This window comes from Physeter macrocephalus, chromosome 14, assembly GCF_002837175.3.
Source record: "Physeter macrocephalus isolate SW-GA chromosome 14, ASM283717v5, whole genome shotgun sequence".
Classification (NCBI taxonomy): domain Eukaryota; kingdom Metazoa; phylum Chordata; class Mammalia; order Artiodactyla; family Physeteridae; genus Physeter; species Physeter macrocephalus.
The window spans coordinates 38,143,195-38,167,095 of NC_041227.1; the positions used below are offsets into that span (position 1 = coordinate 38,143,195).

The 23,901-nt window shown below is 36.4% G+C and overlaps 2 protein-coding genes across 17 annotated transcripts in view; one reads left to right on the forward strand and one right to left on the reverse strand.

Annotated features, from left to right (window-relative positions):
- Window positions 1–20,875, reverse strand: part of ESF1 (ESF1 nucleolar pre-rRNA processing protein homolog) — a 70,094-nt gene extending 49,219 nt beyond the window's left edge. For 5 of the 6 annotated variants that reach the window (XR_008619384.1, XM_055090788.1, XM_007113173.4 and 2 more), the window contains exons 1-8: window positions 20,660–20,803; window positions 19,162–19,843; window positions 13,511–13,920; window positions 12,785–12,898; window positions 10,486–10,586; window positions 9,335–9,487; window positions 6,654–6,768; window positions 4,835–4,982 (exon numbers count right to left, since the gene is read on the reverse strand). Coding sequence is in view for 5 of the 6 variants with exons in the window: in XM_055090788.1 (XP_054946763.1) it covers window positions 4,835–4,982; window positions 6,654–6,768; window positions 9,335–9,487; window positions 10,486–10,586; window positions 12,785–12,898; window positions 13,511–13,920; window positions 19,162–19,801 (1,681 nt within the window). In the remaining variant the exon portion in view is untranslated. The other variant, XM_007113174.4, reaches the window with a different exon arrangement.
- The window catches only part of NDUFAF5 (NADH:ubiquinone oxidoreductase complex assembly factor 5), a 32,638-nt gene continuing 29,612 nt past the window's right edge, over window positions 20,876–23,901 (forward strand). For 6 of the 11 annotated variants that reach the window (XR_003683259.2, XR_003683260.2, XR_008619385.1 and 3 more), the window contains exons 1-2: window positions 20,880–21,225; window positions 23,412–23,452. Coding sequence is in view for 5 of the 11 variants with exons in the window: in XM_028499988.2 (XP_028355789.1) it covers window positions 20,974–21,225; window positions 23,412–23,452 (293 nt within the window). In the remaining 6 variants the exon portion in view is untranslated. Of the gene's footprint in view, window positions 21,226–23,411; window positions 23,453–23,901 lie in introns of all 11 variants that reach the window. The other 5 variants (XR_448131.4, XR_002891680.3, XM_024123300.3 and 2 more) reach the window with 4 other exon arrangements.

The window sequence follows — 23,901 nt, forward strand, 5'->3', positions numbered from 1 at the left end:
TGTAGTCATGTAACATCCTTGGACTTTTCACCCTACAAGCAAGATAGCAGGGATGGCACTTTTTTCCTCTTTATGTCTCCCACCATCCAACAGTGTGGCTTTAAAATGTATGGTCAATAAAAGGAGCCTGAGTAGTGTTGGGATGCATCTGATAAATGGATTTAGCCATTCATGCTGATGATACAGATAAAGGAAGTTGCCTGTAATCCAAAACAAAGAATAATGAGTCGTTTCCATTTGATAGTGAGCAAGCATGCTTACTCTCAGGATCTCATTAATACATTAAGAATAAAAATGAATAAATTAGAAGTTTGTGCAATTAATTTCCTCATGTGGAAAATATTCACGTTTACATTTCCTAATTTCATAAAAATAATTATAATACAACGGAGCACTATAAAATTCATGGGCAAAAAATACCAAAGAAAACTAATACGTGAAAAGTTTGTTTGCTCTATATTTCCACTGTAATTCTCCAAGTCAAAAACATAAATTAAGAACCTGGGTTTTAATGCAAAACATACAGACTTACTGAATTGACTAAACGTCCCCAGTAAAGGAAAATTTAGAAGTAGCATACAGAAGACCCTCCCTTCTATGAGCTACGGCTAACTGGTCACTAAATATGTCTGACATTATTAAGCATTCAGCTGTGAAACATCAATGTTAACAGACTGTCCTTATATTTTCAAAAAGGTGATGTGAAAAAAATTGGTTAAGTAAATGTTTTTATAGTTTTTTTCTCTAAATGAATAAAAAATAGTCCACGACATTCTTTCCATCCTATCACACTTTTACATTTTCACTCAAACAGCTGAAATTCATTTTTTTCCTGTTTGTGCTTTGTGCCACAATAATAATGTTGGATGGAATTCTGTCATGTATCCCGTAATTCAATGGATAAAACATCAGGAACACATTAACAAAATGGCAATGTATTTCTTTCTATTAAAAGCTTACTTCTGAAAATATAATTAGAAGCAAGCTCCTTCCAGGTTGAAATTTTAGTGGTAAGTCTCTGATGGCCTACTTTAAATTGATTTTTTTCCAGTACTAAAATTTTACTTTCTGAATCTCTAAAATGTGGGTTAACTCATGGAAGTCTGTTTTTTCCCTATTCAAGGACAAAACTTTGTGAAAGCCTTAATAATATAAAAGGAGTAAAAAATTAACTATAAATGTAAGAAACCCTGGTATGATCTCTTATAAACTACAACAGGAACATATAATAACTAAGGCATTCAAATATACTAATGTATCTATCAGAGGTACTAAACTATAGATTAAAGTGACTTTGCAATCAATTAAAATACTGAAGAAAAATAAAAATGCATGCTTTAAAAAAGTTAATTAGTATATTTCAAACAAAAAGCCATTAATCCTTAAAGTTCTAGAAGTAAAAACATATGACATGAGGTAGTATGCTAAGACTTTACATACATTATCTCAATTTTTCCAACCATGAGTAGGTACTATTATGATCCTCATTTCATACCTTTGGAAAGAAAGGCTTGAAGGCTAAGAAAACCTAACCTAAGTAACTTCACTATGTGGTGAAGTCAGGATTTGAAATCAACAGAGCCCAAGACCTTAACAAGGATATACTGACAAATTAATGGTTATCTTCTCATAATATTTGCTGCCCTAATGTATTCAATAATGTCATTTCAAAATCTAGTTAAGTTCTCCCAAACCAAACAAAGAAAACCTATTTGAAAAACTTGTATTCAATCTTCTCAAGAATACATGGAATGATCTTTTTTCCTTTACCTTAGCGCTGCTACTAAAGAAAAACTATCCAGAATTTTCAGAAAAGTGCTAAATTACCATATAGGTATATACATAAAAGAAAATGTAGATAAGTTAGTGTATCTACGGGGGTAAAAAATGTAAAGGCTATTTGAGAAAGACTCAGCTGTTCTGTATACACTAAAAATAACATGGTCACTCAACTGTTCGGAATGCCAAAGAAATTAACAAGCAACAGCCATCAAGGCCTTAAATGTGAAGGCTTTTGTGCCCATATAACTACCACTGCAAATCATATACTTTTTCAAAGACTATTAGATACCTAAGAAATTATGTGGTTTATTAATATGAGATTTCTGAACAAAGAAACTGGAATGATTAAACATGCTTCTCCATTCAATGTGTAAACAGAGTTCAAGAGTAATACTTTGTGAAAAACTTAGATCAGTGAAGCAATATCTTCAGTAGCCTAAAATCATAGGATCTTAAGAAAGTTAAGGTTTAATGGTCCTATGATAATACTAATGAAGCATTTTAGGATTTATTTAATTTCACATTTATAAAACTATAAATTATAAAAACAATATATATGCAAAAGAAAAACCAAAAGGACAGGTATGAAAAATGTCAGGCTATAAATAAAAGTAAGAATATTCACTCCTGCTAATTTAAAATACTTTATGTTTAACTTTTATGGTTCTTCATTTGCTGTCAGCACATAATTCTATCTTAGTCATAATTGTGCATGGTTGGGAATTCATCTAATAAATGAAAATGAAAGTGTGAAGATATCTGGGAGAGAGTATCAACCAAAAACTAATAAGAAATTACAATCAAGCAACCAAATTTCCAAACAGAGCCAGATCCAATAAAAGGGAAAATGGGATTTTTGGCCCTATTTTTAAAAAATGAGCTATTTTAAGCAAACAACATATATAATTTAAAAATACACCACTGATCATTTTAATCGTCAAAAAAATTTTTAGATAAAGATATAGACAATCTGAGAACTTCTGCTTCCATTAATGGGAAGCTAGGTACACTTCAGACCAACCATTTTACTGAGGACATCAAGTTGGATGAAGTGTTTAAAAAAATCTTTTAAAAAGATTCAGAGGGATTTTAAAAAGAAAACTTCAAAGAACTGACAAATTAGTGAAGAATTACCAAGTCAAAATCAAGGAGAAGATGGTGATCAGAGAGATGAACCCAGTGTTCAAGACCTATTTGCCCTGAGTGCATGTACTGATCTACCAATGAAACAGCTGTGAGACTAACCTACAGTTCTGGCAGACTGGCAGACCAAGAAGACAAAAGTTAAAGAACCAACTAGTACCCCCACATTTAGTAGGGACCCAAAAGGATATACTCCAGGGCAAGGGTCAACCAGAAGTAAACTAGCTCTCACACAGACTTGCATTGCCCACTAGGTCCAGGGAACCTCAAGTCTTAAAACTTGGAGTGATGTGGTTCCAGACTGACCAGAGTAAATGAAAGTCCTCTCTGACGAGACACTCTCACCTCAAATAACAAACCAACACAAAAAATTAACCAGGCATACAAGTGAACAGAAGTATCTTGTAAAGTAACAGAAATCAACCCCAAAAGATTTGAAATAAATACTGAAATTATCAGACATACACTACAAAAACTTGTTTCCTCTGTTTACAGAAACAAAAGAAGGCACTGAAAATAACTGCAATGAGTAAAAAATGTTAAAAAGTGATATTGCTGATCTGAAAAATAGTCAAACTGGACTTTTACAAGTAAAAAAATACAATAATCAAAATTAACTCAATGAACAGTCCATCAGCAGATTCAACACTGCTGAAAAGAGAATTAGTGGACTGGAAGATAGGTAAGAAAAAATATTCAGAAAGCAGCACAGAAATACAATAGGTAAAAAATACAGGAGAGAAACAACATGGAATTTACAGTGAAAAGATCTAACATATATTTAATTGGAGTCCCAGAAGAGAGGGGAGAAGAAATACCTGAACAGATAATGGCTGAGAATATTCCAAAACTGATTGAAAGATACCATGCCACAAATGCAAGAAACCCAACAAACCCCAAGCACAATAAATTAAAAAAATCTATTCTTAGTTCATATTAAAACTGCAGAAAAACAAAAAGGAAGAGAAAACTTTAAAAGCAGTCAATGAATAAAATCCAGGTAACCTTCAAAAGACTGAAACAAGTAGACTGACGGCTGACTTCTTAAAAACAACAACGAAGCCAGAAGCCAGCAGGATATTATCCTCAATGTGGAGACAGGACTGTCCACCTAGAATTTTTTTACCAGTGAAGATATCTTCACAAATGAAGGCAAAAAAGGAAATTTTTAGACTAAACTAAAATTCAAGACTTTGACACCAGTAGATACTACTGGAAATTATCAAAGATATACTTAGGGCAGAAGGAAAATGATCCCAGACAGAAGTATGAGATTTAGAAAAGAATAAGGAGCAAAACTAGTATGCAAAATGTGGGTAAATTTAAACAAAAGAGTAATATTAGTGTCCTATGGGACTTAAGAATTACAATATACAGAAGAGCATGAAAGTTGTTTTAAGATTCCTTGTATTCTCTAGGAGGATAAAAATATTAATTAGCATTAAACTTTAATAAGGATACAAGTCATGATTTCTAGGATAATCACTAAATGGACAGAAAGCGCCTACTTTGTAAACTAATCGAGCAGAAAAATGGAATGTAAAAAATAATCCAAAAGAAGCTCTTAGTTTAAAAAAGGGGGAGGATAATAAAGCATTTTACTAGTTTAAGTGATTGCATAACTACAACAATCATGACTAGTCTAAAAGGCCAGACTTTTTTTGTGAGGTCAGGGTTTCAAAGTGTTTTTGGTTAAAGAAATTCAGGCTAAGAAAATACCTTTAAATAAAAAATTTCAATTACTATCTAAAGGTGTACATAATACTGTGTATGTGAGCTTGCTTCACAGACAGTTTGAAGATTAGTTTGATATTCCCTTTTAAGCTACTGTCAAACTTATTTCCATTAGTAAGTCTAGATTAGGTATCTAAATGCTTACAAATGTAGAACACCAAAAGATGAACAGTACCTTGTAGCTCCTCTTCTATCTCTTCTTCGTCTTCACTAGAGGAAGCTAAGTAGGCTTGAAAATCCATGTCCAAAAGCTCTTCCTTTTTAAATTTCCTGTTGAGTGTTGTAATTCTTTCATGATCTGTCTCATCCCAAGTGATCTCCACCTTTCACCAATGAATAAGAAAACAACAACAAATAAAAATGGAAATGTCAGCAACCCTAACTTGTTACAGAATATTTATCGTTAACTTGTATGTTTAACAGTAAACTAAAAAAGTTAAGATGTACTAAAACAAATAATAAATAACATGCTTAATGAAAAGTTTTCTACCTGTGGAAAGGGAACCATTTCAATTAACCTGTGCCTTCATCCTCCTAACTCTTTACTATATGCAAGGTACTCTATTATTTGGAGTAAAAATGCATCATTGTATGGACTGATTGTGGTGAAAAGAAACAAGAAAATGCACTGGTGAAAAAAGTAACATTATTATGAATGAGTCAAGACATGTTTTTCACCTGGAGTTCTAGGCATTTCAGGAGGTCTACAAACTGTCTGAAATTTGCTGATAAAGCTTTCAACACAATCTCAGTGTGGTCCATTTTCCAAAAGAGATTAAGAGCCACTGATGAAAAAGGCATTTATTGGTTGGAAGTACAGTAAACCCCCACAACACAGGAATTCATCTATAACATCATTAGTCTTGTGATTGGCCCCTGTCCTCTATGTAGCCCCCATTCTCAGAGTCCAGTTAGAGGTTTAATCTTCATCACAGGGCGGGTCCCACATCCTTGCTTTTTTTTCCCCCTCAGGCAAATCTTTCCAGTTCAGGACAACAAAATGGGCACCAAGAGATCCAATCCTTAAAATAGTGGCCATTGTCAGAGAAATTCCAGCTAGTCACCATTCAGAATTATTCTTATTCTGATAATTAAGACTGAGCTGATAACCAGAAAACCACTGATGGAACTGGAACAGATGTGGATGATACAGCCAGACCATAGGAACTCCAGACTGGCTGGCTGGATAGGTTTGCCCATTTTTTAGTCTTGAAAATAACATGATCCTACATTTTATGTGACTGAATCTTTTAGACTTCACTTATTGCATACTGGTAGGGTTTCCCTGTACTCAGTAACTAATTAAGGCCACACAGTACCCACAGGCTGCAGGTAACAGATACAGCCGCTCTCTTTCTGCCACCAGCCTATCCTCAGAAGTGCACAGTGGCTTGTCACAAAAAAGGCAATGAGAAGCCTGTATGGCTGCTGCAGAGTCCAGCTGTGGATAGAAGGTATATGGAGTAGAGGAGCAGAGAAACTAGGCAGCTAAGTAACAAACTAATTCAATAAAAATCTTTTGGCTGTTCATTATTAAGCATTAATGTGACATCTAGTAGTCCTCAATTATTCTACTTCAATTGTTTTTAGAATTTTGGATCATATATGCAGAAAAAATGTTTCTAATTTAAATTTCCACTGGTTTTAACTGTGATTTGAAGTAATCTGTTACCTCCTTACCCCTACTCCCTAGGATATTAATAACTAACATATTACTTATTAAAGAATCTAGTTAAGTAACACTATGGGAAAGATAGAAGAGAATAAAGAAACATTTGCAGGTAATTGACTCAGGCTTAAAGGCATAACAAAAATTTGAAGATAGGTTCCAACACATGTGGGAGACAAAAATGCAAATACACCTGTGTTTGATTTCTATTTGTACTTATGCTTTAAAATTTTGAATCCTTTCCATTTCTAAAGATGCTGTAAGTAAATAACTCTTTTCTTAAAGAATGGAGTCCAGTTATATATTTTCTAAAGTTAAGAAATACCGTTGATGTTCCCATTGCAGCAGATGTGAAATATCTTGGCTTATATGCTGTTAAATCCACTTCTGAGGCTACATCCTTGGGCTCATCATCAAAAGTAATATCATCTGGAATAAACCTAAGAAACAAAGAAAAAAATAAATTTATTTAAACATATGCTGCAGTGATAAACAACCAGAGTTTAGATTCTCTTCTAATTAGGTATAGTGTATACATACACACCATATAAGAGATTCTACAGAACACACATGTAGATGAAGCAAACAATGTTAGAAATAACCTTGGCACAAAATTTCTGAAATTCCTAAGCTATAAATCTGTAATTCCACCAAATTTGACTGAAGTCTGTGTAGGCAAAAACCCTGCGTTAGGAGTCAGTTAATATGAGTCAGGTGTAAACACACATGGGTCCCTCATGTTTCAAAAAGACCTAGATTCCTGATAGCTCAGTCATTGGCTTGCTATATGATATTCTGAAGATCAAATAGAATTATTAATGGGTAAGTGCTCTGAATATAAAGTATCATACATATGAGCTGTCACTGAAAATAAGGAAAAGCTTAAGGTTGATTCTTCAAGACTAAAAAAATCTTAACAATTTTATAATTTTTTCACAAATAAATAGTTGTTAAATGTAAATTAGCCACTGTAATTGTTTGACAATTCTTAGGCATCAGGCTAAGGAATAGGAGGAAAAAAGCAAAGAGAAATGATCCATGGTTATTATATTTAGGTTTTGTAATTTATATAGGAGATTTTATTTCCACACAAGAAAAAGCACCTGCTGTATATTGCATCAAAAATGATTTTTGAGGGGAGGAATGAATAATTAAGGTTCATTAGGTCTCCATCAGCGGTCCCCAACCTTTTTGGCACCAGGGACCCGTTTCGTGGAAGACAATTTTTCCACAGACCGGAGGTGGGGGTGGTGTGTTAGGCTTATAGAGCAGTAACGCAAGCGATGGGGAGCAATGGGGAGCAGCAGATGAAGCTTCGCTTGCTCGCCTGCCACTCACCTCCTAACAGGCTGTGGACCAGTACCAGCCTGTGGCCCAGGGGTTGGGAACCCCTGCCCTAGATAACAGGATGGCAGCAAAAAATTCAATTTTCTTTTATAAAATTATATATGACAAAATAAAACAGGGAATATAAGTTTTTCCATGGTCATTGATCTTATTTTCTAGGTACTGCCAGAGCTTATTCTAATACTGCATGAAAATGTCCCAAAAAGGAAACAGAAAGAATAAAATGATCCTGAAAAGAACATGTGAACATGAACTCATGATATGCAGAGTTTGACATTCTAACAAATGTTTGGTAACTACTATTTATATATCCAAAACAAGTACCTCCTTTTGAAACTGTTAACAGAAAAGAGAAGGAAATGTCTTGCTTGATGATATGCCCTTCTTGCTATATACTTAAGCATGCTAAACTCTTACCCTAAATTATCAATACAAAAAATTTTACTTGTATTTTTCTACAAGTTGGAATGCTTTTCTTTAAAAAAATTTTATTTAATTAACTTATTTATTTATGGCTGTGTTGGGTCTTCATTTCTGTGCGAGGGCTTTCTCTAGTTGTGGCAAGTGGGGGCCACTCTTCATTGCGGTGCGCGGGCCTCTCACTATCGCGGCCTCTCTTGTTGCGGAGCACAGGCTCCAGACACGCAGGCTCAGTAATTGTGGCTCACGGGCCTAGTTGCTCTGCGGCATGTGGGATCTTCCCAGACCAGGGCTCGAACCCCTGTCCCCTGCATTGGCAGGCAGATTCTCAACCACTGCGCCACCAGGGAAGCCCCCTGGAATGCTTCTGAAGTGTGAAAGCACAGTGATTATCAATTGATGCATTTTTTTTTCCTAAAATATTTCATTTTGAGAACAAAGCCGCTAACAAACCTGTATACAAACAAGTGATTTCTATTGAAAATGTCACAGTAGAATGGTTCACTGGGTTCAACGAACTAGGCTAATGATAAAATGGTACAGTAGTTCAGCTTCCCGGTTTCCTTAGAACAGACATTCCCAAACACCTAAGGTTTATCAGCTCGGGTCAGTGAAGCCTGAGAAGGTGGTGGAAATAATACCAAGTCTGAAGATAAAGCCAGCAACACCATTCACTGAGCAGCATTGCCCAAAAGAACTTTCTGTGATGATGGTAAAGTTCTGTATCTGTTCTGTCCAACATGTGGTCATTAAGTACCTGAAATGTGCCCAGTGTGACTAAGCAAATGAGTTTAAACTTTTTAAAATTTTTAATTAAATAAATGTAAATAAGCCAGATATGACTACTGACTACTGTATTGGATGGCACAGATCAAGAGATACTAGTTTATTACAAGCAAATTCCTTTGCCTCCACCTCAATGCTTTTTAAAAAGTTACTTCACCCTGGTTCCTAGTTCTAAGAGAGTTGCAAAGAAATATCGCTACATAAAACCCATCATCCTAAAAACATATCTGACATATCTGAAAGGACATAAACGTGAGGTGACTCATACCTAATACTTTAGCATTTTCTCATTCCAGTTTTCTTTCTTAAGAGTGATGTTCTACAAGAGTTCACCAAAAGCAAAAAATCCTCTTAGAATGTGAAAGGACAGAGAGCACTACCAGTTCTAATATTTCAATTCTTAGAATCATGTTGTGCTACAAGATTAAATTGGTACAACACACACTAGATTACCTTAGATCTATGAATGAGCAACTACTTTCGAATTCCAGGCCATCACAATCCTCATAAATTTTAGCGGCTGTTTCAAGAGAATCACAGTCTACTACTGCATAATAGTACTTCAGTCGTTTGAATTGATAATCTCTCAGTTTTTCTCTACAGGTCCTAAAAGGGGAAAAACTCATTAGGCTTACTTAAACAGGAACACAAATACTCTCTCCCTTTAAAAAATAAATGTAATTGTTCCAAGAAAAATATATTACAAACTGGTTTTTATTCCAATCCAACCTTCCTTTATGATTTTGCCTTCATGAACATTAAATACTTAAGCCCAATTTATTATTTTGACAAGGTACAGACCAGGAATTTTGACTGGAATTTGATATCTAGAAAAGGAAAGCAAGAACTACATGTGCTTACCTGTGATTTTAATTCTTAGAATAGCTATTTTTTTGTTTGTTTTGCTATCACATACAGCCTTCTCAAGTAAAACCACTCGAGAGGATCACTATATTGTAAAATATTCTAGGAAAGCATTAGCTTTTATTATAAAGAAATTACTGATCTTGTAAAACTTTATTCAGGTGTTGTCAAGTCTACATGGTGTAAATTCAACCTACTTAACTACAGCATATTCTTTGAGGGTCTTCATCTGCTTGCTATCTTTTGCCACCAATTTTTATTAAGTGCACATACAGCTCCACCTAGTGGATTAAATACTACCTTAAACTTTTTTCTATATTACATTACAATGATTAAGAACTTTCTCCACTATTCTTGTATTTTTCTATTTAATCCTTAAATAAGAGAAATTACATAATTTGAAGGCAAATAGTTTCAATGCCATTTACATAAAAAGCAACATCTCAGAAAAAAAGCAAAACTTACTGATTCAGGGCAATGAGGCTGAGACCTCTAAATCAGTTTAATCATGACATGTTTTTAAAACTGCAATAATAATTTTCATGAATATAGACATACACACAAAAAATGTTACTGGAATAGTGTGCCACTTCTGACAGACTTTAACCTGCTTTGCAACCTGTTTTAACCATGAATGGCGTAAGTGTAAACTTTAGTCCCAACTATTAAAGTAACCAGAATTCTGAACTAGTGACACAAACTCATGAGGTTTAGTTTTATTTTCTACAGTGTTTTAATACCAGTCCTTTTCAGGGGCATCTTCAGGAATGCTTAATAACTCTACTGGTCCTTGAACTTGCTCTTCCTTCATCCTCTCCTTTCCAAATTCTGAAGGATATATCTAAACACAAAAAAATAAGATTAATGTAATTTATATTTCCCTTTTCTTATAATATACAGACCTGTCAAGGTCAGGAACTCTAAACAACTGGACTCAATGAAAACAGCAAGAATGCTTCACTTTCAAACCCACTATAGGAAGCTAAAGCATCCTGAGGAATAATCTTAAAAATAGTCATTTTGGCTGGGGATTAACAGATGTGGGCTTGGGAACAAAAATAGAATATCTCCTCCATACATTCTGGGCTCTAAGGGAAAAATTAAGAAAAGTGAAGCAAGATTCTAAGTTCAAGGAATGATACATAAACACACACACACACACACACACACGTGTGAAAAATGACTGAATTAAATAATTTAAATGAGATATATTAAAATGATAAAAGAAATATATAAAACAATGAAGAAAAATAATTTTGTAATACCTAACTTATCCCTAAAATCATATCGTTTATCCAATGCTTTCTTTTAAAGAAATTCTTTAAATAAAAAAGAACTGATGACAATCTTATCACACAGGTTAGATACAGTCTTGGTATAAGGAGTCACACTCGCCTAGATTTGGTATTTTTCTATCTTGGCTACTTTTGAGATTCAAGAAATATAATTGTATTAATCTGCATTGTTTTGATACAACTGGGCTTAATATTCATCTATTAACTAATGTACACTTTTTTGAGTTGTTTGAAATATCTAATTTATCCACTAGGGGATCCAAGTTTTTCTTACTAATCTAAGTTGCATAAAATAGGTTTCAATGCACAAGTTTTTAGTATATATGCTTACATCTGTTGATTCTTTGTATTTTTTTTTCCTCTTTATAAGTCCAGAGATTCCTACTACCCATCTCCTAAAACAAAAGATTTAACAAAAATACCATTCTATTTTATTCTGCCTGTAGTTTTAAAATTTTTTTCTTTAGTTCATCTGGCTATCATTTGGGGCTATTATGAGGACCTGCACTAAGTTCACCACACAAGGACTTGTCCATTTGTTCCAATACTCAAGAAGTTTATTTTGATCTAAATTATCATACAAACTCTTCTATCTACCTATTCCATCAAGTTGTCCCTGTACTTTTACCCAAAGCTATTAAATTCTGTAGCATTATAAAATGTTGAGATATTGTAACTGGTAGGGTGAATCCTTTTATACTGGTATGATTTCTCAAAAACTTGTGAGTCATTCTCAATTGTTTATTATTTTAGATGATTAATGGTAACCTTTTTTAAACTTTCATATGAACTGAGATTTTGACTGAAACTATACTAAAACTGCAGAACTGACATCTGAAATATTTAAACTGAACAACAGTAATTTAGAGCTGTTTCAGGCACTGTACTAAATACTTAGCACGATCTCCTTTTCATTTAATCCTTACCACTACCTTAAGAAATACTACTGTAGGGTTTCCCTGGTGGCGCAGTGGTTGAGAGTCCGCCTGCCGATGCAGGGGACACGGGTTCATGCCCCGGTCCGGGAAGATCCCACATGCCACGGAGCGGCTGGGCCCATGAGCCATGGCCGCTGAGCCTGCGCGTCCGGAGCCTGTGCTCCGCAACGGGAGAGGCCACAACAGTGAGAGGCCCGCGTACCGCAAAAAAAAAAAGAAATACTACTGTTATATCTACTCAGAGGAGAAAACACATTTGAGAAATTAATCAATAAAATGCACAAGATCATACAGCACGTATCAGAATCAAGATTTGAATATAGGTCTGTCATACTACAAAGCCTAGAGTCTTAATACCTATGCGGGCTCTCTAGAAATATGGTATCTCAAAATTTAAGTTTTTCAAGTATTATTTGTTAAGTGTAACAGCTTACTTCATATAAGTCATATTGTTTAAGGTAATTTCTAAGGCTTTTATATGTTTCTGCTGCTAATTTTTCTTCTTGTTAATGCTAGTAATGAAGCATTTTTTTTTAATATTTATCTTATACCTTGTCCCTTTACTGAGCTTTATTATAACAGCTTTTCAGTTGATTTGTTTTTTTTAATTAAACACAATCATATAACCGAGCAAGAATTTTACCTCTTCCTTTCTTACTTTCATACCTATTATATCAGTTTTGTGCCTTAACTGTATTGGACAACTTCCAGATTATTTTCCTTAGAAGGAAAACTATGACTTAAAAAAAAGAGATTTAACTCAGAATGCTTAGAAATATTTACTTCAAAATAAAATCAATTCTCACCTTTACAGAAAATATAACACCTCCTTTAGGTTTAAATGAATTGAACAAAGCCAGCAAATCTTTTGCCTTCAATCTATCCCAGTCCATGTTGCAAACTGCTAATCGATGCGTAATCTAAGAAATGAGAAAAATTAAATACAACATAATCTATATCATTCCAATGCTTGCAAAATTAAGATAGTAAAAATAAAATGCCTTCTTTTCCCTCAATCCTGAAATCATTAATATAGTATTTAAGTGGTTTCAATATGTAAAAGAAAACTTCAGATGAGTCACATAAAAGTAAAACTGTCAACAGAAAAGCACTTTCTCTTACTTGGTTCTTAGTTCTTGAATCAGAACATGATGACGACCTGATTCTTTAACCACCAAGTTTGTTAAGCTATTCTGCCACCCATAAGTAGGAAAGTTGAGTATATTAATCTACAGCATTTCTAATAGGTACAGTAGGAATTGAAATATAAACTCCTAGTTAAAACAAGAATTTTCTAAAAATTTCATGTGATTTTTAATTATTTATATAGAAGTTCATTCCTATCTGCTTGGACAGACATGTACTTTATATAGGTATATTCTGTATAAAGAAGTTTTAATCAGAATCATCATCAAGAGTATTATTTACCAATAAAGCTTTTCCTTGTTAATTTAATGACATCAATCCTACCATCTATAACAGCTACTTGTACTATACTCTTGACAAATAATCTTATTTATTCAAAAGGTCACCTCATCAGCCCGAGGAGCATCTTTATCTAATTCTCTCCAAGCATGCTCAAAACCAGATTCCTCTGGAAGTAAATACGCCATATCTTCTTCATCTTCGGAACTAGTTTCTATATTTCCTTTGCCCCTCGCAAGATCAGGGCCACTGTCACTTTCATCATCATCCTCACTATCCTCATCTTCATCTTCCTCCTCATCATTTTCATTCCCTCCATCATCATCATCATCATCATCATCATGAAGATCAGCAGCAACAGCTCTACAAATGCCTGTAATTTCATCTTCAGATTCTTCATCACCTCCTATTTCACTAGCACTTTCTGAATCTTCCTTCAGAGCTTCTTTGTCAAACATTTTACCACTTGCTGAGTTTTCATGACCATCACTGTCTCTTGCCATTATGAATGGAACCACTGCAAAAAGGTCAAAGGTGGGAGAAATTAAGAAAACGTAAACACTGAATTAAATTAAATCCAAGTTATTTTGACCTCAAATCCAGTGAAAATATAATTTCTATGAAACAGACTAAAGGAAAATATAAATTCAGCAAAATTCATGCCTAACCAAGTTATTTAATAGAAATCTTAATATATACCCAGATCACACAAGTAGATTCATATACTCATTCAATATTTATGGAGTGTATGCTCTGTGCTAGGTACTCAATATACTACCATTGGCAAAAGAGAAGCAATCAATGCCCTCAATAAGCTTCCAGTCAGGTGAAGAGGATAGATGGACAGTTATTGACCAAATAAAATCAATCAAATCAATGCACATAAAAAAATGAAATTACAACTAGGATAAGTGCCAAGAAGAAATGTTACAAGATGCTATGAGAGCACAAAATAGGGGTCCCTAAGGAAGTGATAAACGAGTTGCTACTAGAAGGATGAAGAGGAATTAAGTAGTCAGGGTTAGACTAATAGATGAAGGAAATGTTCCAAATAGCAAGAAAAGCATATGTAAAGATCCACTAATAGAAGAAAGCTGGCAAGCATGTCTGGATTACAGATAGCCAGAAGTCTTCTTGTACAGAAGTCAAGTAGAAAATGAAACTGAAGAGTTAGGCAGGTGCCATGTAGCTTTGGACTTTATCATAAAAACATATGAGAAGCCACTGCTATTTTCAGAAGGAGAGACATCAGATTTGCATATTGAGATCACCTCAGCAACGGTGTAGAAAACTTGACTAGAGGGAGTTAAGAGTGGATGTGAAAAAGAATTAAAAGGTTAGTACAGTATTCCTGGCGAGAAATGAAGGTAGCACTAAGTTGGTGGCAGTAGAGATTTAGAGTAGTGAGTCACTCTTGACTTTCAGAGTCAGGAGGTAAGACCAACAGTAATCAGTGACAGGGGCTTGATATGGGGAATCTGGGCAGTATCAAAGATGAGTCCTAGCTTCTTGGCTTGCAGAAGGAGCTAGCTAGTTAGATGGACAGACAGAAAAAGAGGTAATGATGGAAGAGAACAAGTTTGTTTGGTGGAGGTATATCATGAATTTGGTTTTGGATATGTTGAACTGGAAGTGCCTTTGAGCCATCGAAGAGGAGACATAGAGAAGGCCGTTGGCTGTATGAGTCTACAGCTCAGAGAAGTCTGAGCTGGAAATAAAATTTTTGACTGATTCTTGTATATAATAACAAAAGTTGTGATGTGGATAAGATCACTTATGAAGAGAGCAAAATAATTTTTCTGCTACATCTTAAAGTTTGCAACTGACTTATGGTTAGCAATGTATGAGTGAAAGACTGGTTTCACCTTAAACTGGGTTTTTTTTTTGGCCCTCATTATACACAGAAAGGATTGATTTCCTATTTCTAAAACAATCATATGCTTCTATCTATTCTGTGCATATCTGTGTGAGTATAGATACATCTTATTCATCTTTAAGTTGAAGCTTATGTTTCTGATTCACAGGTTCTAAGTGGATAGAGCCTAAAAGTGGTCCTATAATCTTATAATAGTCATTCACTGACCAAATATTGAGTACTATGTACAAAGAATTGAGCTGGGGGGACCAAAAAGGGAGATGATTTATAACATGATCCCATGCTCTTCATGAGCTCATAAACAAAAGAAATCATTTACTGATTTATGAAATTATGTTCTAAAGCACCACAGAGAGAAACACCTAAATTTGCCAGCAGAGAGGTATTTATAATAAGAAAGGCTTCAAAAAGATGCCCGACCTGAGACCAAATGAAAAGGAGTTTTGTTAGGAGGAAAGTAGGAACTGAGCTTTATTTTAGTACCACAAGAGGGGGGAGTAATAAAAGATAACTAACTAGTAGATGTGAAAAAGCCAAAAAAAGGCATTATCATAAGTTCTATAAATGGGATCAGAAAAACACCACCATGATAGTGAAAGAAAGTTACTATTAGATACGTATTAGAATTCACTTTTAAGCAACCTGCTAAAAATAACACCTTGGGGACATAGCTCTATCTAGTATTGCAATATTTCTCAAACAACAGTTATTACTATACAATTTTCATGATTTTTGCCTGTCACTGATATTTTTCATGAAGCTGAATTTTTTAAATTAAAAATATTAGCTTGTTCTAAACAATATCCCTGAAGCCACAAACATGATATGGTGGTTACATTTTTTTACCTAAGATGTTGAACTACGTAACTATTAATATAAAAAATGTTTGAGTATCACCTGACATATGACATCTTCTCACATGACAATGGTACACACATCACATTTGGGGTTGTATAATAAATTGATACATGGGAGACTTAAAGAGATCTAGTATTTTAATATTTTTGACAATATCAAGTACATTCAGAATATTTATTCATTCACTAAACATTTGCTCAGAGCCTACCTTGTACAAAGCCTTAGTCTAAATAATGAGGGAATAAAAAATAAGTAACTGCCTCTATTCCTAGATGGTACTGCTCTAGTAGTAACTATAAACACTACTATTATTCACCTACTTTAAAAAAATGCTTTATCATTCTCCCTGATTATAAAAGTAATGAATGCTCACTGTAAAAAATTAAGAAAATATGGTTTAGCAAAGCAAATAAAGATGACTAGTAATTTTTCATTCAGAGATAACTGAGTGGTTATTTTGGTACATAACTCCCTAAATTTGTTTTCTATGATATGCCCACTAATTTAAGTAGCTAGTCATACCATTTATTCTATTTCGTAACCTATGTTTTTTTTTTTTTTTGGCCAGACCACGTGGCTTTCGGGATCTTAGTTCCCTGACCAGGGATGGAACCCGGGCCCTCAGCAGTGAAAGTGTAGAGTCTTAACCATGGGACCACCAGGGAATTCCCATGTAACCTATTTTTAAAACTTCGTATGTTGTGAACATATTTGGATATATCCTAACTTATTTAATCAATCCCCTAATGATTTATGTTACCATTTAAAACGTTTTAAAAACAATGCTATAATGCACAATTCTTTAAACACAGATCCAATTGTTTACTTAAGATAAATTCTTAGGAGTGCAAGTGCTGGGCATCAACATTTTAAAATGATATGTAATATTAAACTGCAACTCCTTACACCATCTTTACCTCATAGGACTTAAAAAGCCCCTTGTACACAGTACTTGCTGGAATGATAAGTAATGAATGAATAAAGAAAAAAAGATGGTGCTGGGGAGTCACCTGATCTCTACTTACAGATAATGCTTCTTCTAGACTGTGGAACCAATGTAAATTACAGCAAACAACATGGTGGGGTAGAAAGAGTCAAAGACCTGAGTTACTGGCCCAGCTCTGTGTATACTCACATAGATCACTTGTTTTCTAATGAATATATCCTAATTTCTCATGGTTACTGAGAAAATTAAATTTAAAAAGATATGTCAAAAGATTCTATAAAATCAACCCCAAGGATTAAATGGATATGTTATATTAATCTAATGCCCTAAATCTAGTGAAATTTGAAGGATGCTAGACTAACTTCGCTCACAAACTCAGCATCAAGCCAACCCTGCTGCTGTTCCCAGCCTGATCTTATGCTCCACTTTCAGTAACCAGACTTGCATCCCTTGTCCCTATACCTCAGTTTGCTGTGTGGTTCCACTACAAATATCACCCCTGACCCCTAGTCCCTGCTATTTAGAATTCTGTCCACTGCCTGATACTTCCTACCTTCCCAGTGTGATTATGGCCTGTCAAGACCTCTCTCTGCCTCTTCCTGATGCCTACTTTCCTTGGGTCCTGTAATCACAGCCAGCCTTTGTCTGGCTTATCTGAACATCACCAATTTTCAGTTACATCATCAACCATTAGCAATACAAACACTCAAAATTTCCTGCTGCCAGAGGTGACGCAACTTTTTAATAAGCTTAGAAAACCTGTAAACATGAACTAGAGTCAGATGTTTCTTACTTAGCTTCAAACAACCATTTCTAGCTTTATTATTCACTCACCCCTTCAGATACCTTATTATCTAATCAAATAGGAATACTGATCTCCTCTGAGCAAGCCCAACCGTATCTCTGCTCAAAAAGTTCTTTCCGTGTAGAATACTCTGGATCCCAAATTTAATTCTTCCAAACCCCAACCAAAATAGCACTTCACCTATGAATTTTACTGATTACCATATCTTGAGTGACCTCCTCCTCCGAATTCTCAGAGCCCTGTTCTTCTATGGCACTTTAAATTACTCTATTTTGTATTATGGTTCTGATTAATTTCTTCTGCTTTAGATCTGCACTGTCCAATATGGTAGCCAGCAGCCACATGTGGCAATTGAGCACCTGAAAGAAGGCTCATCCAACTTGATATTATGAAAATAGAATATAAAATATCCCATTACATTTTTTAAGTTGATTACATATTTAAATAATTTTTGATATATTAGGTTAAATAAAATATATTAATAAAATTAATTTCACCTGTTTCTTCTTACTTTTAAAGTGTCCACTAGAAAATTCAAAATTATATATTTCTATTGGACAGTACTGCTTTAGACCAGTGCCACTGCAGAATTTAGCAGGTTGTTATTTGCAAAAGGTGATCTGTAAAGGGTCAAGAAGGGCTGAAATCAAGGCCAAACTCCAATCACCAAGCCATACACCCTGCAGGAGTGCTGTGTCTGTTCAGGGGAAAAGAACCTGTGCCTCCCTCAAAGATGCTGTCCTCACCAAACTGTGAGCTCTGGAAGTGCTGTGTGTCCAGAAGGGCACATCTTTTTCTAATTTGCACAGGCGTCATATACACTGTGCATGGGGGATGGGGGAACCATGTCTTACTCAATGTTCTATCTACCACATATTAGTTACTAAAAGTAGCTGAATGAATGCAGGAAGGAATGAGCACCCAACTCTACTTACCTTCTTCAGACACACCTCTTTTTATCCTGTGATGAGACCATGTAACATTTTATCTGGCTGGAGAACCTAGCTGTCACTAGTGCCCACCACAAATCAAAATCACTGTTTAGCCTCAAGACCTAAATTTTTATTTGTCTCTCTTCTAGCCATTATAGCATCAAATCAAAAATTCATTACCATATGGTATTTTTTCTTTCATAACTTTATACTTCCAAACAAGCATTTGACCACTTTTATGATACTATGAAAATACTTATTACATATATTTCCTTTTTTAAAAGACCAGTATAAAAATAAGTAATGTAATACCAAAGAATCTTTAGTTCTTTCCAACCAACCTGATTGCATTTCTGTTCCTGTCTCAGAATACTTGACTTTGGGAGACTGTGCAATTTCAGAGGTGCCTGAGTCTACTGTTCTTAATTTTCCTTTGGGAAACAAGTCTGTATTATGTTGAACAATGGTTTTTTTCCCTTTTGTACTTTTTTGTATAAATTCTTTGCTATTATTCTTGGGACTTAGTGACTCTATCTTCTTAGATTTGCACGAGGTTTTCATTTTCTGAATTATCTCGGAGTTATCTAAATCATTCTTATTTCCAGAATCCTTTTGATTAATTTTCTTGGTTTCTTTCTTTTCCTCCTCAACAAGATTTTTTGATTCTTTTTCGTTTTTAGTCTGGGGTTTTTTCTTCTTCATTTTCTTTTGGTTCAATGCTTTATTATCTTCATCAGAGAGATCTGAATCAGAATCTGAAAGGTCGTAAAAACGCTTCAAGTCCTCTGTAGTGCTATGGTTGATGGGGCGTCCTCTTTTATCCACAGCATAATTCAGTTTGAACTTTTTGTCATGAAACATTGCTCGAAATCTCTTGTCAATTTTGATTTTTCGATCCTTTTCTGGCATTTCCCAAAATCTCGGGTCCTTTGCAACCCGCCTAAACCGCTGGTCACTCATTATTTCTTGTTTGGATGCCATTTAAAAATGTCTGACTGGGTAAATGCTTGAAGAAACCAAACACTGAAAAATAAAACAAGAATGAAAGGTTACTAATAGAATTAAATAAGATACTTTGGGAAAACATTAATTCACAATACTGTAGTCTAAGGTAAATGTATGCAAAATAAAAGTAACAGGTCTAATTTCCTTTCCCAAACTCATTTTGAGTCACATGCAGAAAATAAAAAACTATCAAAATATCTTCTTTTGAGTACAGATCATATGCAGAAATAAATTTAAGGCAAAACCTAGCAGAATTCCAGGTCTTTATGGAGGGGGGCAAATGATTACTAGCCAACTGCCCTCACTTAGATATCCTATATTTCTACTTGTATATTTGTATGTGTTACAAGTAAAAAACTAATGTAATTTAAAAATTCCGAAGTCTCAGTTGGTCTTATTTGTTTCTTCACGTTCTGGTCCCATTCTCTCCGTTAATCCTTACTTCATTCTACCCGGAACAGCATTTACTTCTACGTGGCTAGTCTCCTAACTAAACAGACCAAAATCAATTCAGGTTTAGGTCAAAGTTCCCCCTTCATATACTACCACCCACCCTTCATGAATCTGGTGAAGTCTCACTCTAGTTAATAAATACATGGTAGTAGTGCTTTGTTTCAAAAGCAATGTTTAGAACAAAAGCACTTGATACACTCCAGATATTCGGAGAGGCGAAGGCGACCTGACCTCATCTCCGACGCCCGCCCTCATCTCTGTAGCCCACCTTCCCCTTCTACCCACCCTCTAACGCGGGGAACACCAGGGTGACCCCGGAACTAGGATCTCCTTCCCAACTCCCAAACCTCAGAGAGCCGCTTTGGGGAAGAGGTCCCTCACCAGGACGCGGAGGAAGAGCAAGGAAGCCTGAAGAAAGAAGTCGGAAAGGCAAGTAGGAACAGCGCGGCCCTCACGAATCCGATGGAGACCCTGTCAGAGACTGATGCTGCCCCCTCGACAAGCCCTTTTTCTGGAACCTAACCCGACTCACCGACTCCGAGACCGCTCCGAGCCTCACGTAGGCACCCCACTCCCACAATCCTCAGCGTGACGCGCAGCCGTAATGGCACGCGAGCTGGGCCAAACTTCTTCCGCTTTCCCTCGGCGAAGCTCTCCAGAGTCCTCGCTGAAGCCGCGGCGCATGCGCACGATAAATGCGCCTGCAAGCGGCGTCGCCGCTGGAGATGCAGCGGCTGACCAGGTTCCTGCCCTGTTGGCGGCGACCTCCGGCGGCGGGGGTCCCCGCGAAGAACGTCGGCTTCAGGAAGGTGGCCTCCGGCGTCTCTTCCCTGGGCAGCGCCTCGCCCAGATCCCTAAACATATTCGATCGGGATTTGAAGAGGAAACAGAAGAACTGGGCGGCCCGGCAGCCTGAGCGGATAAAGTTTGACTACCTGAAGGAGGAGGTGAGTCAGCGGCACGGCGGGGAGGGCGGCGCCGAGCCTTGGCTTCGGGTCCGGGAACTCCGGCCAGGCCCCTGCCGCCCCCACCTCGCTGTGTGACCTTGAGCAGCCGACCTGCCCGTCTGGGCCTCTACTGTAGTCTCCCTGCGGCCGGGCGCCGGTGTTTGTAAGTTGCTCTTCATTCATTCATAACCTCGGTAGATGGTGCCTGTATTACAGGTGTGACCAGGGCAAAGTAAGACCGCTGCTCTCAGGAGCTTTCATTTTTGTGGGAGGCGAGACAGTGAACAAAAAAATGTAATTTCAGCTAAAGAAGTAAGGCCAGGTAACAAAATGAAGTAGTAAGGTGACTGCGCTGGTCAGGGAAGGCCGCTCAGGCAGACGACGTCATGAGGAATTAGCCAGGCTGGGATCTGGGGGGAAAAGCCTTGTAGGCAAAGGGAAAGACAAACCCAGAGCCCCTGAAGCCGAAAGGACCTTGTTGAGGCTTCCAGGGACCTCCATTGGGAGGTCAGGGAGGGCCCAGTTTACGAGGGCCTTAATGGGTAAGGACTTCGGATTTTCTTCTCCATCTCAGCTGTCCATTTGATATGGTAATTTCTGGCCGCATGTAGCTATTGAGCACTTGAATGTCCCTTTGAGATGGGCAGTAAATGTAAAATACACGGGATTTCAGTGACAATGTGAACAAAGGATGTAAAATATTTCCTTAATATCTTTTTACATTGATTACATGTTGAAGTTCTGTTTTTGATATATTGGGTTAAAGAAAATGTTAAAATTAATTTCTTTACCCTTTTAAAATGGCTATTAGAAAATTTTAAGTTGCTCATGTGGCTCTGATTGTTTTTCTCTTGGCCAACATGGCTCTAGAGGAATGTTAGACTGTCAAATGCTTTTAAGCAATGGAGTGATGGGCTCTGGTTCGTGTTTTAGGAAGACTCATTAAGATAAATTAAGATCTCTGATTTGTCTGTGCTGGTTTGAGAGACCTCTTCCTCTCTGCCTAGGTGGACTAGGGACTTGAGCAGGTTTCTGCTTTCTGGACAGGCAGCACAGAGCTCAGGCCTCGTGTTTGTTCCGGGATGGACTAAAATTGAAATCAAGTGTAATGAGTTCTTTCAAGCCAATGCAGCCAACATTTACTGCCCCTACTTTGGGCAGAGCTCTGTGCAAGTCCTGGCCTGATCAGATGAGTGACTCTGTCCTCAGGGTTCATGGTGACATGTACTTAGAAGATGTGAGTTTCCAACCACTCTTCTCCAAGAAAAGCACCTGGATTACAACTTGACTGAGCCCTCACCAGTGTTTAGGACTAGAATAAATGAGATAAAGTATATGAGAGGTTTTTTTAAACAATAAACAAAAGGTATTCATATGAAGAATGATGTACAAAGTGGAGTCCTCTGGGAAAAGACTTCTGCTGTCCCTCCTCCCTTACCCCTCCTTCCCCCCCAAAGCAAATACACATATGTTCTGAACTTTCAAGTCCTAGTAGAAACTCTGGGATGTTTATAAGGGAATGAGTGGAATATTAGGCTCCCACATCTTTAGTCCTGCCAGACGAAGCTAGCCCAGCAAAAAGGAGGTGCCTACCTTATGACCTCTTTTAAATTAGAGTGGGATTGAAGAGGTTTCTTCAGATTTGGCTGACTTCTAATTTGCAGATGTTGCTCAGAAAAGTTGTTTACTCATTTAGGAGTTCCACAAAATTTGTTAGTAGTTATCAAATAATAGAGTTTTTATTAAGTGATCACTTATACATTGATCTGTAATAATCCCCAGCTAACTAATTTTTCACTTTCACATACCTCATGCTAATATCTATAGACAATAATATGCTTGTTATGTTCCTGCTGATTTTTTTTTTAATTGGGGTATCCTGTTGCTTTTTGGCCATGCATTCTTGTATCATATGGAATAGAAAGTCATATATATATATGTATATAGTATTTAGTCTTTTTTCCTTAAATTGACTTCTGAAGTAATTAACTCAGTGTGTTTCCTTTAATTTATGATGTTCCTATTCAGAATTTGAAAAGAAAGTTGCTGAGGTCAAATTGAAAAAGGGATAAAGGGAACTTAACATGTAGAAACATAAGTAACCTATGGATTGTTGAATACTGGAAAGAGTGTTACTTCTCCGTTAAACCTACTCATCTTAACTTCATTGCCTCTTATAATGTCAGGTTGGAAGTCGGATTGCAGACCGTGTATATGACATAGCCAGGTAAGTGATGATTGTCATAATAAAATACAATCAACTTTTCTTTTTAATTATTTTTTAATAAACTAATTAATTTATTTTTGGCTGCGTTGGGTCTTTGTTGCTGCGCGCGGTCTTTCTCTAGTTGCGGAGAGCGGGGGCTACTCTTCGTTGTGGTGCACGGGCTTCTCATTGCAGTGGCTTCTTTTGTGGCAGAGCACGGGCTCTAGGCGCGCAGGCTTCAGTAGTTGTGGCACGCAGGCTCAGTAGTTGTGGGGCACGGGCTTAGTTGCTCCGTGGCACGTGGAATCTTCCCAGACCAGGGCTCGAACCCGTGTCCCCTGCATTGGCAGGCGGATTCTTAACCACTGCACCACCAGGGAAGCCCCAATCAACTTTTGAATGAAGACTTGAGAAATTAAATGCTGAGAACTTGATATCTGGAATGGCAGCATCTAGATGAATTTATTACC